The following is a 19,422-nucleotide window of genomic DNA, read 5'->3' as shown; positions in this document are numbered from 1 at the left end:
GGCAGTACCCACCTGCAGTGGCTCTCTTACCAGGTAAGGAAATGACAAGCATTATACCAATGCTGGCAACTTTTCTGCTATCAAAGCCATTACTTAATGAATGTCTTTTACTGTAATACTACAGTATAATATGAAGATAAGAAGGCCCATAAAACACTATTTGAACGTTGCAACTATATATTTCGGGCACTAGCTTATGTGCCCTTGTTCACTGGAAAAATATGGACAGATGAAATGTTACAAGGGTATATATACAAAGCATATATAGGTGTGGCATTAAGTCTCCGATGCTATGCAGGTGACCGTTTCCTAAGAAGGAGGAGAGTAAATGGTTCCCTAGTGGTTTTCGGCCCATTACTTAATGTTTTGAGGTTTAACGTGTCCATGTATCACACCACCTGTCAATGTGGATTCAGCTATTTAATTACTTGGTAAGTTACTTAAGTAAAAAAAGTTACTTATGTAAAAATGAAATAAAGTTTTACAGTATATATATTTACCAAATAATTACTGAATCAGAGCCCTCCCTCCTCCCCTCACTTGGGCATCAGGGCAAAAATGATTGAGCTCTCTGCCACATTGTTCCTCTCTTTACCCCAAAAATGGATGGGGTCTGGTCACCTACTCTAGGCAGTTGAATAGTTGCCGCAAATTTTGAATTTTTAGGCTGCTGTGGTTATTAAACAATAGCTATGTAATTACTTGGTAAGTATATACAGTATAAAACTTTATTTTATTATAAAAATGTTATGCTTGTACTTTAAGAACAAATTGCAGATTCAAAATACTGTAATTTGCAATTTCTTATAAGTAACTTACCAAGTAATTACATAGCTATAGTTCTAACTCGTGTGGCAGCTTTTATTTAAAAAATTGGGATGGCGCTTCAATAGTGTAGTGTAGATGACAAGCCCCGCCCACCAATGGGAGTCCTAGAAACAACTTAGCAGAAAACCTCATTCTGTTTCTGCTGGGTCTTGAGAAACATCGGGGGTTTTCTGCAGTTTTTGTTTATTGATTTTCGGTTGTCTGGCTGGATTTCGGTGAAGTATTATCACTTATTTGAGTAACCTTTGAGCTTTTAATAGCTTTCAGGATAATTTTTTCTAGTTCTTTAGTTATTGTAATGTCTGATTCAAGTTCACCCTATTTTTGCTATTGTAGCAAAAGTTGCAAACCAGATTAATCAATCTTCAGATGATTCTCATACAATTTGCAGTAAATGTAGGGGTCAGAAATATAGTAGGGAGAAAACTTGTGCTAAATGTAATGGTTAGCAAGAGTAGGAGGTACTTAATCTCAAATTGACAAGTTAGAGAGGGATAGAAAGGAAAGCAGCCTCTAGAGCCAAGAAACAAGCTTCCCTTAGCCTAGAATTCTACCCTAGCCAAGGTTAGAGGATAGCTCAGCTATTCCTTCTTCTCCCCTTCCTGCCTTTTTCTCCTGCTACTAGCCCTCCTATTTTTAATCCACCTACTCCCGTGCCTGGCTCCCTTGCTTCTGAACCTTGCCATTGCCAGTCTCGAGTCTAGGTTTAACAAGAATTTAACCTAGTAGTTATACAGTGAGCTACTCCCCTAAACCTGGGAGAAGACATACCAAAATTCCAGTGGAGGCCGAAGGAGCTGGCCCACGGGTAGTTGCCCCCTCAGTCGAACCTGTTGTGCGTTCTCAGGTATCGGCAGGCAGCCACTGTAAAAGTGTTTTGACATGAGAAAGTGTTGTGCAAGTGGAGGAGGTGGCTGATCATCCCGCCGATTCTCCTAGACGAAAGTCTCAGTCATACTCCCCTTAACCTGGGAGGAGTCCTACTGGAGGTCCAAGGGATGTCGGTGGGGTTTGCCCACGGGTAGTTGCCTCCTCAGTTGAGCCTGCTGATCGATCCCAGGTTTCGACAGAGCCATTGGAAAGTCGTCTCTGTGGGTGTGCGTCAGTTGTTGTCCGGCTCTCAAGACTCCAGCCGGACTTGGAAGCACTGCAAGCGCTTTCTAGATTCGTCTTGTCCATTGAAGAGGCAAGCAGGCGATGCTGGCTGCTCTTGACCACTGCCTAGTTAACGGTTTAAGGAGCCGGTTGCAGTCTTCAGCCTTTATGCAGAGCATGGGATAGTCAGGATTCTTTCTCTCCCGAGCGTACTTCTGTTGGGCACCAGTATTTGGCTCCAAGCGCCCAACAATCCCTCTCAGGCGCCTTGGTCTTCTTTCAAGCACCCATCTCTTCACGAGTGTCCGACACCAGCTCGTGAGCGTCCACTGCCAGTTTCTGAGTACCCGGCACCAGCTCCCTAGCGCTCTGTGCCAGTTACCAAGCACCCGGCACCTGCTCCCAAGCACCCGGCACCTGCTTCCAAGCACCCGGCACCTGCTCCCAAGTGCCCAGCACCAGTATCAGTCTCCTGCTCAGAGCGCCAAGTGCCCATTTTCGACCATGGGTCTAGCCTATGCAGTTCTCCTTCAATATTTGTGGGCGCGCTTTCCCTGTCAGCGAAAATTATGTTTTTCGTTGGCAGAACTTGAACTCCGTGTCAAAACCTCTTTGAGTTGTTTGAAGCTTTCAGTTTCTTGGACTGAATGGTGAAAGCTCTAGCCAAGAAGATTGAAGATTGCAATGATTTGTTGAGACTTCACCTTGGAGTGGCTAGGAGTCCTTTCTCCCACAGACAAAAGCATTAGGGATGGCTTTCTTGAACTTGTGGCTCTTTTCTCTTTGGGAGTTGTGAAGGAAAGAGATGTTTTGGTGCTTACATTCCACTAAAGGAGTCACTCAGACCCAGAAGTTGGACCTTCAATAGAAATTGACTTAGGGTCATCTGGCGCATTTTCCAAACGCCCCAAGGATTCATCCGCATTTGTTCCTTAGACGGTCTCTCCTCTCCAGCAACATCCCTTTCTTGGGAGTAAACCCAACCCTCCAATGTACGCTTCTTGACTGGGAAGGTTCCGGGACGAGGTCTCCAGAAGAACAGAACCTTCACATCAACGTCAGAGAGCTGAAAGTTATTCACTAAGGGCTTCATTGCTTCTAGACCCTATTTCACAACAAGACTGTGGCAGTCCATTCAGACAATACCACAGCCCTAACGTACATACTAAATCAAGGCGGCTCTCACTCTTTTTCTCTCTGTCAGACAGCAAGAGACCTTCTACTGTGGACAGTGCAAATCAAGTGAGTCTAGTTGATTTTTCCAGGGCAAACTAAATATTCTGACGGACAGATTGAGCCATCAAATAGTAGGTCCTTCCCACCGAGGGGGCCTTGGATCCCTTGGTCAATTGGAATCTGTGATACTTTGGGGCAGGCCAACATTGGACCTGTTTGCCACCTCAAGAAACCATCGCCTTCCTCTCTATTGTTCCCAGGCACCAGACCCTCTAGCATGGGCAAAAGAAGCCATGCAGCAAGATTGGTCCTTGCCCAAGAAGTGAGGAAGAAGTCCTCTGTGCACAAGTGGGAGCCAGGCTTCTCAAGTTTTGGGAAAAGTGGAGTATCAGAGGGACAGAAGAGTAGATTTTGGAGGAGGTCTCCTCTCTCCTTTGAAAGAGAGTCACAGTAGAAGTCGAGGATATCAACTTAGAGGGCTTCTACTACCATCTCTTTGTGGTCCCTAAATCATCAGGGCTTGGAGACCAGTCCTCGATGTAAATCATCAGGGCTTGGAGACCAGTCTTCGACGTAAGCGCCCCTGATCTCTTCATCCGGCAGACGAAGTTCAGATGGAGACAAACCTGTCAGTCCTTTCATCCATTCACCAGGGCGATTGGATAACCTTGGATATTCAGGATGCATGCTTCCACTTTCCCTTCTATCCAGACTCCAGGAAGTATGTAAGGTTCGTCTACCAGGAGACACTCAGGCACCCCATGTCAGCGTCTAAACGCCTGTGTCCTCTTGGAGCGCCTGGTGCCAGCTAAGTCTCCAGTTTCGGGCTCTTTGCTTCAGCCTCTCTAGGGCACCTCAAATGTTCACTCAAGTCCTCGCTCCTCTAGCAAATAGCTTCATTTAATAGGCATTAAAGTCAGTCTATATCTGGAAGACTTGCCTCTTCGATCCCCTTCGAAGGAAAAGTGCATGAAGGACTTGTACATCTCTCTCGGGAACTGGGAATTATCACCTACCTTCAGAAGTCCCAGTTGGCCCCCTCTGTTTGGGAATGAGTCTCAACTCTCGGACTTTTCGGATTTTTCCATCTGCCAAGAGAATCACCAGCTGCCTTTAGATGGTCCATAAGTTTCTAGCCCCTTCGTCTTGCTCAGCCCATCAGTGGATGAGCCTACTGGGGACTCTGTTGTCCATCAAGATATTTGTCAAGCTAGGCCAACTGGGACAGGGAAACACAGCCAGACACCTACGTGTTTCCCATAAACCCGGTAATCAAGTTGGACCGGCATGGGGGCAAGCCGAATGTAGTCTTTCGGAAGGAAAGCCCTTCATCCTCTGAGCCCAGACTTAGACTTCTATTTAGACTCCTTGGTTTTAGGTTGAGGAGTCCTCTTGGGCTCATCGCAACATTACAGTGATTCTTATAGCCCTGTTCTGGCCCATGAAAGAATAGTTCCAGGTCCTGCTATGGTTGTGGGTGGACTTTCTGAGACTCCTTCCCCTAAAAACCGTGTCTTCTCAGACAACTTCATTTTAAGAGATTCCAAAGGGTTTCCGTTCTTTCCCTGACAGGCTTCAGACTGTCCAGAAGCTTGCCAGAGTGTAAGAGTTTTGAAGACGCACTGCAGATGCTATTGCAAGATGAAGGCGTCAATTTCCTAGCCACGTCTTCCAGGCTAAGTGGGCGATTTTCTGGAGCTGGTGTCTCAGACTCAACGTCTCTTCTTCTGAGACGCCTGTGACCTAAATTGCGGATTTCCTCTTTATCCAAGGAGATCTATGAATCTCTCGTCCTCCACCATTAAGGGGTATCGAGCTGTGTTTAATTCAGTGTTTAAACACGGGTCCTGAATCTTGCGTCAATCCCAAATCTTAATGACCTCGTCAAGTCTTTTGATACACCTAAGTAGGAAAGGAAGATCTGGTCTCTTGGAGCCTGGACGTAGTGTTGAAGTGGCTGACAGGTCTTGCTTTTCAACCCCTTCGTTCCTCTTCTCGGAGAAACCTCACTTGGAAGACTCACTTCTTCGTGGCCTTGGCTACTGTTAACATGTTAGCGCGTTCCAAGACATCAATGAAGTGTAAGTTTTTTCACAAGGAGATGCAGTTTGCTACTTTACCTTGGATTTTTAGCCAAGAAAGGAGACCCTTCCAAGCCCTAGCCCTGTTCTTTCTTCATTAGGGCCCTAACGGATACCTTGGCTCTGAGGAAGAACAGAGATCTGTGTCCTGCTAGAGCTTTAAGATATTACCTGAACAGGACCGAGAAGATCAGAGGACCATCCAGTAACCTCTGGTGCTCTGTCAAGAACCTGTCTGGCCCTCCAACTAAGAACGCATTGTCCTACTTCGTCAGAGACTTAATTTCTGAGGCACACTCTCAGATTTAGGAGGGCATTTTGCCTACTTTTAAAGTGAAAGCTCATGACATCAGGACAGTCTCTAACTTCACTATTGAAAGAAATTGAAACTGTTTGAAAATTGCAGTACCTTGGGGTCATTATCAGTGGTTGGCATGGTACTTGGGGAGGAAGCATAGGAATCTCTCTTTTCTCCTACTATCTCTTTGCCTTGAAGTAGGGTATCGAATTTTCGGGAGTCAGGGGGTACAGTGCACCTGGAGTACTCACCAGTCTTAGTGGATGGGTTGTGGCATTTTCAGTGTAGATGGAAGCATTTATGGTTATTTTATTCTGGTACTGCGCCCAGGGGAAAGGCACCTTTTGTAAACTTTGTTAGCCATCGGACATATCCTTTGCTGCAAAGCTCCCAACTAAGTAGAGGTGCTCCACGGCTATACCACCACGCCACTACTGGTTAAGATAGCACCAACCAGAGGCAGTATTTACCTGCAGTATCTCTCTTACCAAATAAAAAAAACAACAAGCATTGTCTTCAGTGCTAGCAACTTTTCTAATTCAAAGTCATTACCATAACTTAATGTTTTGGAGTAGAATATGTCCATGCATCCCACTTCCTGTCAATGTGGGATTCAGCAATGTAATTACTTGGTAAGTTACTTATAAGAAAATGTTATTTTCGTGATGAAATGGTTTCATTTGTACTCACCAAGTAATTACGGATTGGAACCCGCCCTCCTCCCCTCTCATGGACATATGGGCACAAACATAGTGAGGTTTTCTGCCAAGTCATTTTCAGTATTCCTGTTGGTGGGCGGGGCTTGTCACCTACACTAAACTATCGAAGCGCCACTACGATTTTTTAAATAAAGGCTACCATGTGGGTTACAAATATAGCTATGGAATTACTTGGTAAGTATATGTGAAGCTTAATTTTATCATGAAAATAAAGTTTTTCTAGATATACAAACCTAGAATCTTTTATTATAATCCCATCTCTGAGTAACTCCACACTTGTCCCAGTTGGCAAAGGAAAAAATGAATGCTAGTAACTGAGTGACTCTACTTCCTCCCTCATCTGTCACTAGTCAACTACCTTTTACCTGTTTCAGTGGCAGGACCAGCAAGTGCATTTTGTGTGGGAGATTGGTGGTGTTGAAGCAATATACCTTTCAGATATTTTTTTGCTAATATTTTACTAGGCTTTTCTACTCTAGCATTTATCTTTCATATCATTGTACTGTATAACTAAAATAATATATAATTTTTAGCATTTCTTTCATGCAATATTTGCTGATCGTGAATTATATTGTGCCATTCTGGAATTACTACCTGTATAGCAACTTTGTATTGCATTTTTTATACAAAAATTTATGATTAAAAGTTGGTGTATTTTCTTTTTATATTTTTAATCCGTATAAAGCTGGCAGCCATCCTTCCACTTTATTGGTTAGAATGAAGTCTGGAACAATTTTTGTTTATGCAGATTTTTCACATTTGATTTCAGGGTGGTGTTAGTGCAGATTCTATGATAGAAAATATTCTTGGTCCAAAAGACTCGCAGAAACCTAAGTCTCCTCCAGCACCAAAGAAGGTATGAAGAACAAAATAATTTCAGAGTTACTAGTGAGGTCTGAACTGTTTTGAAAAGTAGTGTGTGATTAAATTAGTGTAATATCCTGTACTTGATGATAAACTGTAAAGTATGTTATGTATTACAGATCTGCTGCATTATGAGATATGCACTTTAACAAGTACAAACTGTTGTTTTATGAAAAGTCATTGACTTAATCTAGGTACTCAGACCGAGTGTATAGTTCTCAACTATCTCAATTTTGACATTCTTGTCAATATTTTTCATTGTATGTGTAATTCCTTTTTACTTTTTTTTACAGTTATCTTTATAACTCTGTTTGTAGATTTTGTATTTTTGCAACAGCTCTTTTACCTTTCCTGGCTAGGCTACCATTTTTCTTCTTATGTGGATGTGAACCTTGTCTCATTTTGTGTGCCTGCTGTAACTTTAATTTGACATTTTTTTTTTTTATAACCTGCATACTTTTCAACATTTCATTTAGATATTTATGCTCTGTAGAATGATTATCATGTGGCTGCTCCAGTTGTTACTTTTTATTGAAAGCCTATTATTTCATGGTTTAGAATAATTTTTGTGCATTAGCTCCTATTTTGCTGCCATCATAGCCTGTGCTAAATTTTGGTCATGTGTCTATGAGTGTGTGTGTGATGTTTTATTCGTTAAGTGTGTCAAGAAGCAAGATATTTTCTTTTCATTTGGTTTCTTATCCTTTGATGACAATGCCTGGGAATAGTTTCTCTTTATAACCATGGGTTATTTTTGAATTTTCATGTTATTTTGGTGTAACAAAAATTTAAATTTTAGTCTTGTCCTTTCATGGTTATATTGAGTTTTTCCCTTACATAGTAGGCGGTCATTTAGATTATTTTTTAATATTAATCATATTAATTATATGAGTAATCCAAAAGGATGGCTGTATTATGCAAATTTATCTTATACAGTATCTTCTGTATTTTCCTTACAATTCACCTTTGGCTCAGCGATGTTGGTCAACAACTGGCTGATGTTCATATTGGAAAAAGGATAGTGTGTGGAATGTGGGAAGCCTTTAATTGAAATATCCAATGAAAAATCCATGGAATCCTTCGTTGTCTGGATTCAGGTTCCACTTCAGGTACCGTCAACATGTTTCAACCATCTCGTTGGTCATCCTCTGGAAGTGGTTGAAAAAGATCTGTAGAAACAAGGCACTTGGGTCGGTATTTATAGGGGGGTCTCTATTGGTGCTGAATTATGATTGGCTGCCTGGGGCAGGTCATCTTGAGCAGAGCCTTCTCTCCCATGTTGATGTTCTGGGCTCGTCTTGCTTGCGAGCGCCATTGTAGTGCTGGGGATGAATGGGAGAATTTCGATCCTCTGATGCCGAATTTTGATTTGCTCGGTTCTTGCATTGGTATGGCCATCATGTGTTTCTTCAAGAGGATTTCCTGCCACGCCCAAGAGGGAGCCATCTTTAACCATGCCAGGATGCCCATAACCAAAGAATGGAGCAGGCTTCTCAAAATAATTAAGTCTTGTAAGATTGTTTGGACTGAAGAACACTGACTTGATACATATGGACAACTGTTACTTGTGGAATACAGGTGAGGAATTACAGTTTATGTCCTTAAAGTTAATAAAATGTATAAATTGCAGGTGTTAATTCAGGTGTGATGCTGATGAATTTGACTACGACTTCAAATTTGGCTGGGAGGATTATGTGATTCCACCTATAAGCACTACAAGCTGTCCATTACGTGGGGGATCAGGATATTATCAACATAATATTTCACTATCACCCTGGTTTGTATTCCAGTGACTCTAAGCTTAACTTTATGGCTGTCCTCCTTATGGGAGGTAGGAGGTCTTTTGAAACAGTTGTTTACCAATGAAATTTTTTGCAGTTATTTAGATTGCTGGGAACCTTCAGTTTATTGTTAGTTTTTGTTAGGCCCTAAAATTAAAGGGAGGAATGACGTACTTCCAATCATTTAGCAATTGGTGACTTGCAACTCCAGTATCAATAATGAATTAAAATACTGTATTGATATTTCTCTCTCATTGGGCCATTAAGGTTTTGGAACTGACAGGAAATACTATAAGGTCTAGCCAGACAGAAATTATTTTGCAAGTTTTGTAAATTTTGGTACTTTTAAGATATTTCCTGGCAAATAGAATTATGTAAATACATTTTGTTCGACTATATTGAGCTTATCGGACTCATTGCTGTTCATTAATACGGGTTTTCAGTTAAATAGTTTTGGTTATTTTGTATATATGTTAATTATTTTGATGGGTGATATTTTTATTTTCTTGAAGTTCTCTTGAAATTATAAAATTTTCATATTTCAGATAAACTGTATGTGTATATATTGTGAATATAATCTCCGTATGATCACTGCATGTACATGAGTGTTTGTAAAGCAGCAGAGAAGAAGGGAGTATATGTACTTATATGGCAACAGAGGAACTTTCCACAGCGATAAGCAGCCTGCTTTCAGAGCTGTTTACAGGGCATGGGAAGAAGGTAAAACAACATTAGCTATGTTTATCTTTATTTAACTTCTTTTAGTTCATGAAGCAACAGAATGGAATATGGACATGAAAAGTGATATTAGGACACTTATTTAAAAACATGGCAGGGCAGGCAGGCAGTGGATCTGTTAATGGAGGTAATTTTGAGGAGGAAATTTTTGTATTTGTTTGGTTTTGTAATCCTTAGGTTTGTAAGAGTTACATTTTTATGATAAGACAAGCAGCACGTTTCTGGTCTCTTCATAGGAGGGGTTATGAATAGCATAGCTGATGCTAATTGCACTGAAGGATGATAGAATTCCTCTAATTATTTAAGAAGCCTTCTGATGATGTAGATCATCTGCAACACTGTTACAGAATGAAAGATGCTGAACAGTATATGGACAGGAAGTAAAATTACTGAGGACTACAGACTATCATTAGACTGTGATATTTTCTCTATAAATTGTATGTTGCAGCACATTATTAGAAATGGACAAATTTTGTCTGTAAGACAAGGGGTATCTATTGCATAGCAAGTCCATAAATGAATTGCTAGGGAATTAATCCAGTAGAAGGAATTATATGCATTTTGAAGAAGGAATGTAATTTTATCACTTGTTTTTATTTTAGATTGATGAAAAACCCCAGTTGAAAAGAAAATTGTTAGATGTTTTAAATTTTAAAATTTCTTGAGCACTAAATGACTTTTTTTTACTCTGCATAGCTTTAAAGTTGTAAATTTTAAAATCCATCCATCCACCCACCAAGTGACATTTTAAGACTCCTAGGACTTGCTCAAAAGACCAGTACTTAATGGAAATTGAAAACTAGAACAAAGTGCAGTTTGAAGTAGATGGTAGCTGATAATAGGTAAGAGGAGTGAATGAACATATCAGTAGGCAGACTGAAATGCAGTATGGGGGCTAAGGGTCGATTTTTAAAGAACCTGTAAAAGCATAGTATAATGTGCTTCCAGCCCCTAGAGAGCTTGTTTTATTATGAGGCATCAATAACCTAGATGTTTTGACGCCAGTTTTAGTAACCATAATCAGTCAGTTAATCCTTGTTATGAGATTCTGTTTTATATTTTATGGTCGGAAGGTGCTCTTAATCTTTAAAACATAAGTAACTACCAGTTTGTGATGGAAAGGCTTTCTTATACCATGGCTGTGAAAGTTCTTTAACAATATTTGAATATTGCTGCTAGGGTTCTTTGTTATGTATTATTTTGAGAATTTTTGATGAGTATGCTGAAATGTGTAAGAGTACCAATTTATAGCTAATTTTTTTGTCTTAGAGCATTATCCTGAGCTTGCTTTTTTATTAAAGTTGCTCGTGCCAAGGAACCTAATCAATCCAAATTGTCTTCGGTGCTGAAAACTAATCACCTAATCTTGATTACTTTCAGAAAAAGAATTAAATCTGCTAAAAAAGTTGATGAGGTTTTCTTAAGGAAGTGGCTTGATTGTATTTTGTGCTGAGGGAATTCATGTATTGTTCATTTTTCAGTTTGGTTACATTATTGAATTTGTAGACTTTTATAGTACTGCACTAAAGACCCATTCTTACATGTGGTTCTGGAAGTTTAACAAGAAACAATTCAAAGAATAGTGTAACCAGATAGAAGAAGGGTTAAGAGGATGGATAAAAATGGAAAGCAACGCTGGCAGTGATGAAGGGATGAGCCAAGAATGTCAACTGTCTGCCTACAAAATACAGTCCTAAAATATTGCCTGTGTGAGGTGATGGTTCTGAAAGATTTGTTAGTAAGTCTTCCATTGAGGGAGGACCAAACCATCAAATTATGCAAGGTTTTGCAACTTCGATATATAGATTTGAATGATAAAGATTTGCGCAGTGTTGAAAACTGTTCTAGATTAAGCAGTAGTGAATTGCAGTTGTATTCAAATATAGAGTGTTATGAAGGGTTTGTTTCATTAATGCATGATGATATGCCCCTTTTCCTTAAATGACATGAGTGCAGAATTGGACTCTGATGATGTAAGGACATCATTAATTTTATGTTGTTGAATTTTGCTCAAGAATTAAATTCAAAATAACTGTGATTGCTTTGCTTGTCCATCTTGTGAAGACCTGAGGCAAGATCTGTAACTAGGAAATGCAGATTATCTTCTGAAGGTTTTAGGACCACGTGTGAAAATTTATAAGATTTAAAGAATCTTGGCTCTAGAGTAAGGTTAAGATGACAGGGTCTAAATTAAAACAGAAGTATATAAAAATTATTTCTGAAGTTCAATATATCTTAGTTTTAATTATGTAGATCCATGCTTCTGGTGTGACCTTTTATATGTGTGCCTTTATAGAAAGCAAAATGAAAGATATCTGTACATACCATCTCCCTGGTAATATTATAAAAAAGTCATATGCTTAAAGCATATGGAAATTGTTTTAATGCCATTAGGTTTCTTGTCTGTCGTCTTGGACCATTCACCCTAATTTTTGGGGTGGGGTTATCATTCTGTGGATCAAGCAAATGCATTCTTCTATGGCCTGAATTTTTGTCACTTTCAATTTGTGTTTGCCTTTTGTCTTAGTTTATTGACGAGAATGAGGTTAGCAAGAATTTGTCACCCAAATAAAAAGATTGAGGTATTGGTCAGAGATAAAGACTACCTCATTAGTTTTAAGTGCCATCTCATTACCGGACTTGAAAGCTGGGATTTGTCAGATTAAAAATATGAAAACTTATTTAACATCAAAGCCTATTTCAAAGGCTTCCAAATCTTTTTCAAATAAATAATATTGCCTTTTATGACCATTAAACCTATGGTATTTTAAAGTGTCTTCACTGATGGGTCTTAAAAGTGCTTTATTTATTTATGATTGTTTAAGGAAGTTTGTGCAAAATTGGTTTATATGCTACATAAAGAATTAACGGGCACAGCAATGTGCAAAAAATATTGGAACATTGCTACTGTGTTCTGTTTACAAACAATATTTTAGTGAGGAGTAGGATGGCTGTTAGAAAACTTGGTTTGGCTAATACATCTTGAGGGAAAAACGGATTTTTGTAAGTAATAAATGCTTTAGTTATAAATTTGATACCGGCTGTAAGGAATTCTTGAATCCTTCTGTGGAATGATTACAGTACTGTATTTTGAAATTTGCTAGTGGGAGTAAAAGGTTTGAGGGTTTTTAGGTTAGTAATAGCCTATGCAATCAAATTCAGTATAGCTCCATGTTAGTATCACTAAAACCATAATCTCTAGTTGTACTAGTAATTTTATATGTTCTTAATACTGAAACTACCTAAGGTTAGGATTTTTGTAGAATTATCAATATTTCCATAGATGTGAATGCATGATTTTTTTAATATTCCGGTAAATGCTTCAGTAAGACTGCGGTCTTGTCAGGTATGTACATATTAGGATGTATGTCAAATGTGAATTTTTACAGCTGCCATTTAGGAATGGAAAATGGCTGATTAATAAAGTTAGTTTTATAATCATAGGAATATACTGATATCTTTTTCCAGTTCAGGTATTTTTTTTTTGTAGTGCTCTTTTTGGTATTATTTTAAATTTTGCTTTGTAAAAATGCCCAATGATATTAAAGGTCCACTGATTATTCTTGTCATTTATATATGAAGTATGAAGTGATAGATATATCTGTTTATTTTCATTGCAAGTAGCAGAGTTAGTAAAAGAACTTTTAAGATTTTGCAGAAGTGTATATGTGCAGCTCATCCTAGTCCTTCACAGGCAAAAATATCCTTAGGAATTATATCCTCATAGGAGATATTTTCAGTGTAACAGTTGAGAGGCCTTATTAATTGTTGGTAAGTAAACTTTAGCTAAATACGAAATTGTGGGATGCAGGGAGTTATTTTGTTGTTGTTTCTAATTTTAGTTTTTAAACCTAAACCAAAACTTTTTAAAAACAGCATCATACAAACCCCGGACCATAACCAGCCTTATTCCTCACAAAACATCCTAGCTACACTTTGGCGAGTGTTTGAAAAGTCAGAAGAAGACATTTGCTGCTCATGTCTCAACCCGTCAGGACTGTCTGCATGCAACATGTCTGTCGGTGTGAGCGTGCCAGACAAGTTCTGGAGGTGGATGCTGGAAGGGAGGAGCCAAAGGAGATGAGGATTAATAGGTTTGTATTACAACCTGTGACTGAAAACATAGTTTGTTACATCCACCTTTAAGTAACCTTAATTGCAATTTAGGAGGGAGCATGAAGCAGAAGAGCCTTTGAGAGTATCCGACTGAAATTTTGAAAAAAGTTTTTTCCTTGTAGACAGCTGAAAATCCTGGCATTTCTTGAGTCACCTTGTCCAGCTTTTTTTGGGTAACAGATATTATTCAAGACATAAAGTGAAAGAAAATGAGCAAACATCTAGAATAAACAAACAAACCAAATCATTAACTTTTAAGCTTTTAACAGTTTTGAAATATTTTCATTTAAATCACGATAACGACTAAAATTGACAAAATTTTTTTAAATATTCGTCAAAATTTATAGACTTAGACCGAAATGATTTTAAATCAATCGTACGCCAAAATTCTTACATTTAGTTCACAATCAATCATTTACCTTTATTCTGCAACAAACGGAAAGTCTCCAGCACAATATTTCTTTTTATGGTGAATTTTTTAAAAAATCAGTGACTCATCTCAAAAATCCTAGTATTTCTTGAGTCACATTGTCGTAATTTTTTTGCACCGTTTTATATTATTCATTACATAAAGTTTTATACATGAAAATGTGCACAATTTCATGTAGAATACAAAAAAAAACCCATGCTTTAGCTTTTATAAGTTTTGAAATATTTTCATATAAATCACAATAAATAGAAAAAATTTTAACCTTCGGTCAACTTTGACTCGACCGAAATGCTCGAAAAACGCAATTGTAAGCCAAAACTCTTACATTCTAGTAACAATCAATCATTTCCCTTCATTTTGCAACAAACGGAAAGTCTCTAGCACAATATTTCGATTTATGGTGAATTTTTGAAAAAAACTTTTTCCTTCCATCCAAGCAACTCTGCTGAAAATCCTAGCATTTCTTTAGTCACCTTGTCGTAATTTTTTTTGCTGTTTTATATTATTCATTACATAAAGTGTTATACATCAAAATGTGTGCAATTTCATGTAGAATACAACAAAAATAAATCATGCTTTTTAGCTTTTGCCATTTTTGAAATATTTTAATATAAATAACGATAAATAGAAAAAATCAACCTTCTGGTCAACTTTAACTCGATCGAAATGGTCAAAAATGCAATTGTAAGCTAAAACTTAGTCTAGTAATATTCAATCAATTTCCTTCATTTTGAAACAAACGGAAAGTCTCTAGCACAATATTTCGATTTATGGTGAATTTTTGAAAAACTTTTTTTTACGTCCATACAATTTATTCATGCATCATTTTGTGATAATATTTTCTGTGTTGCTTTAATTGTTTTATAATTTGTTATATACCAAAATCATCGCAATTTAGTGTACAATACAACGAAAAAAATTAACTCATTAGCTTTTAACGTTTTGCTTTTGTAGCGCGATTTTGTATACAATTATATATGAAATTTTTTTTCGCTGTCATATATTCCAATATTTATATATGATAATGATATTTTTTTCATTTCTGATGGTTGCATACTAAACTTCAGGCAATGAGAAAAAATTGAAAAATGAACTCTTAATCTTAAAAACTAAGCGTGCTGTGATTTTTTTGAAAAACTTTTTCCGTCATATATTAGCTATATATAACGCCGCGCATACGGGAAACGTTTTGTGAATAGTGCTCTGTGTTTAGAGGTTAAATTATATATATATATATATATATATATATATATATATATATATATTATTTGGTATATATATATATATATATATATTTATATTTAACATACCCATTATATATTATATATATATATATATATATATATATTATATAATATATACATTATCCATATATATAATAATCCATATATATATATGATATATATATATTTTCATATTATATATATATATATATATATATAAATATATATATATATATGATATATATATTATATAATATATATATATATAAACTATTAATATATATAAACATATATAGTTTGCCTATATATTTATTATATAAGATTGATATATATATGATATATATATATATATATATATATATATATATATTTATATATTATATAATATATATATATATATATATATAAGTATATATATATATATTTATAACGATACATTATATATATTTATATTTTTACATGGTTGGAATATTTATATATATATATATATATGGGCTATATATACCTATATATTTTCCTGGTTGAAATATATATATATATATATATATTTACATACTGATAGATATATATGCATATACTGGACCTTTATATATATGATATATATATATATATAAAGTAGGCTATATAAGATATATATATATATTTACATAGTAAGGAAAACCCATAGGTATTTTATGTATGTATGCACCTTCCTATATTATAGATGTAAATATATATATATATATATCTATATATCTATATAAAAATATATATGTATATATATATATATATATATATATATATATATATATTTATATAGTATATATATAACATCCATATATATATATATCACATATATAATATATATCATATTTACACGTATATATCTACTATAGAACCAACATATATATATATATATATATAGTATATATGATAGAATATATATATAAGAAAATATATATATTGATTATATACCATATGTATGTAGAAATTTATATATGTAAATATATACCATATATAGAAAGAGTGTGGTTTATATGTCTATGTATATATAAATGAATATATATAGATTTACACGTATATATGTATATATAATGCAAATACTGACTTTGTGAGCTATATATATAAATATATAAATATGGCCAGCTGCAAGTATATAATATATATATATATGTATTATATAAGCCATGAGAATATATGTCCTGTGTATAATATTATATATATATCCTTGGGAACTATATAGAAATATATGACATCCAGGTTAGGAATGTTATATATATATATAGTATATATAGCTATAAATATATATGATATATACTATATATGGATCATTATGATAGTATATATATATGGGAAGGATTACCCGATAGATGCCGATGTATTCTGAGTCCATTATATATATCCAATATAGTATATATCCCCTTATACCTATTATGTCCATCTATTATACCAATATATATAGTCTATAGATGATAGATGGTACCTTAGAGATATATCTCTATCCAATAACTTACATATATATATATAGAGCAAGGGATATAACCCTAAACAAAAGTCTTGATATATATATATATATTTAGGAGGGATATATGCATATATAATTCTCATATATATATAAATATATACTGAGGAGATATATATATAGATAGATATATTAGGACACAAGGGCCCACATATATATATAAATGAAAAGATATATAACCCTGGCGGAGTATATAAAACAATATAAATATATACATACATATATGATATATAATATATATATATATATATTATATATATATATAGTGAAGATGGATATAGTCCCTGGGATATTTACATATGACATTTTGATATATCCTATATCCATATATGCTCAGTGAAAGTATATGCTATGTAAGGAAAGCATGGAAGGTCTCCCAGTCCCTAAACACATATATATGTATATATGAAGAATGGCTTCTTATGTAGATATATATATAATTGATATATAGGATATATCGATGCCTTGGATAGCATTTATATATATATGTCTATCCATATTTGTAAATGTAAATATATATATATATGCTTGTGAACCCCTATATATCATACAATGTACGGATAAAAATGGGGATATATTTTTTATATAAATAGATATATTATCATATGTATGTAAATATATATATGATATGCATATAGGATATAAATATATAAGACTTATTATTATATATAGGCAATAGAAAGATATATAGGGATATATATGTATTTACATATATACATATGTAATCTTCGTAAGAAATATATATATACTATATCCTGATCACTCAAACCCGATATATATATATATATATAGCAATACATCCCCACCGGTTGTAAATATATTAATATATTTTATTTACCAAGTGTAATATAGAATACTATAAGTACCTATATAATATATATTTATAGATGAAATATATATATAAATATATCCTATATATGTCATAAAATGTATATGATTTATATATATAAAAAAGGCTGCCTTGAGTCAGGATATATGATATATATATATATATACATATCACACACCTTATAGACAAAGTCTATATATATATATATATATATATATCATCGGTATTATCCAAAATATATATATATGTATATTTATATATGTAAATATATATATATATATATATATATATATATATATATTATATATATATATATATATATATATATATAAGTATATATATATATATTTATATATATATATAATTATATACATATACATTTATATATATTATATATATATGTATATATATATATATATATATATATATATATATATATATATATATATATATATATATATATATATATATGTATATCTATGTATGTAAATAGTAGTCCCAGTTTACATTATATATTCCGTTTCTTATGCCAAAAATGCAAAATCGTCAGAGGAAACTGAAAAATCACCTCATCTCCAATCGTCAAATCATCGAAAATCGTCAAAAATCCCTAGAAAATCTTACTTTCAATGGTCTGGGTGTATTGAAAACAATGTAAACTGCATTTTTATTGAGTTTTTCATAAAAAAAAAACTCCAAATTCTTATTATTCTGTCGTTTTGGAGCCATATTTCTTCCATCGGATCGCCGTATGACGCGTCATAACCCTGGAACATGCGTCGTAAACCGGGAAGTAATTTTTAATGAATATATCTGAAAAGCGTCGTAACCACGGAACGTTGTAAGCCGGACCCGTTGTAAACCAGGGACTGCCTGTATATATAATATATATATATATATATGACTGTCTTTTACTGTAATACTACAGTATAATATGAAGGTAAAAGGCCCATAAAACACTATTTGAACGTTGCAACCATACATTTCGGGCACTTCCTTCTGTGTCCCTGTTCACTGGTAAAATATGGACAGATGAAATGTTACAATGGTATATATACAAAGCATATGTAGGTGTGGCATTAAGTCTCCGATGGTATGCAGGTGACCGTTTCCTAAGAAGGAGGAGAATAAACAATTCCTTAGTGGCTTTTGGCCTCATTAACTTCCGTTTGGCGACGATTCTGGTGGTCGTGTTCCCTGGAACACCTTCAGAAGCGGTCTGAGGATTAAATGAAATGTCGTCCAGATTTCAATGTCCTCCTGACAAGTTCATATTGTTGGTTTGATTGATGATAGCAGATTCCAGCATCTTTCTTTTACGGACAGCTACTTTTTGGAAAACCAGCTCCACCCCACTCCAGTTTATGGAATGGCCTGTATCTCTGATATGTTGGAAAATCCTGAACTCTCCGGGTTAACGTGCTGATCTCTTGTGCTCTGTTAGTCTTTGCGAGAATCTACCTGTCTCCCCCATGTAAATGTCATTACAATTGCTGCACGGTATCTTGTAAACTCCGGCTTCCCCTTTGTTATTTAAGCAAACGTTAATGAGCGTGCTCCCGATGGATTTGGGATAATGGAAAATAAAAGGATTGTTAAATCTGAGTTGTTCGGTGGCTTTTTGGATGCTTTCGTCGTATGGAAGTTTTATTTTGTTGTTAAAATCTATTTGTCTGTTGTGAGTGGGACCTCTATAGTATATTTTATTCGCTTTGTTAATAGCCCACTCGACAATGTGTGGTG

General features: G+C 35.2%; 1 protein-coding gene across 8 annotated transcripts in view; it reads left to right on the top strand.

Moving 5' to 3' along the window:
* LOC136840591 (synergin gamma-like) overlaps nucleotides 1–19,422 on the top strand; it is a 244,305-nt gene that overhangs the window by 107,582 nt on the left and 117,301 nt on the right. For all 8 annotated transcript variants that reach the window (XM_067107257.1, XM_067107258.1, XM_067107259.1 and 5 more), the window contains one exon: nucleotides 6,967–7,053. In XM_067107257.1, coding sequence (XP_066963358.1) covers nucleotides 6,967–7,053 — 87 coding nt within the window. The remainder of the gene's footprint in view (nucleotides 1–6,966; nucleotides 7,054–19,422) is intronic.

This window comes from Macrobrachium rosenbergii, chromosome 8 (assembly GCF_040412425.1).
Source record: "Macrobrachium rosenbergii isolate ZJJX-2024 chromosome 8, ASM4041242v1, whole genome shotgun sequence".
In the NCBI taxonomy this organism is placed as follows: domain Eukaryota; kingdom Metazoa; phylum Arthropoda; class Malacostraca; order Decapoda; family Palaemonidae; genus Macrobrachium; species Macrobrachium rosenbergii.
Note: the sequence above shows the minus strand (reverse complement) of the source record. Positions and strands in the feature narration are given on the sequence as shown.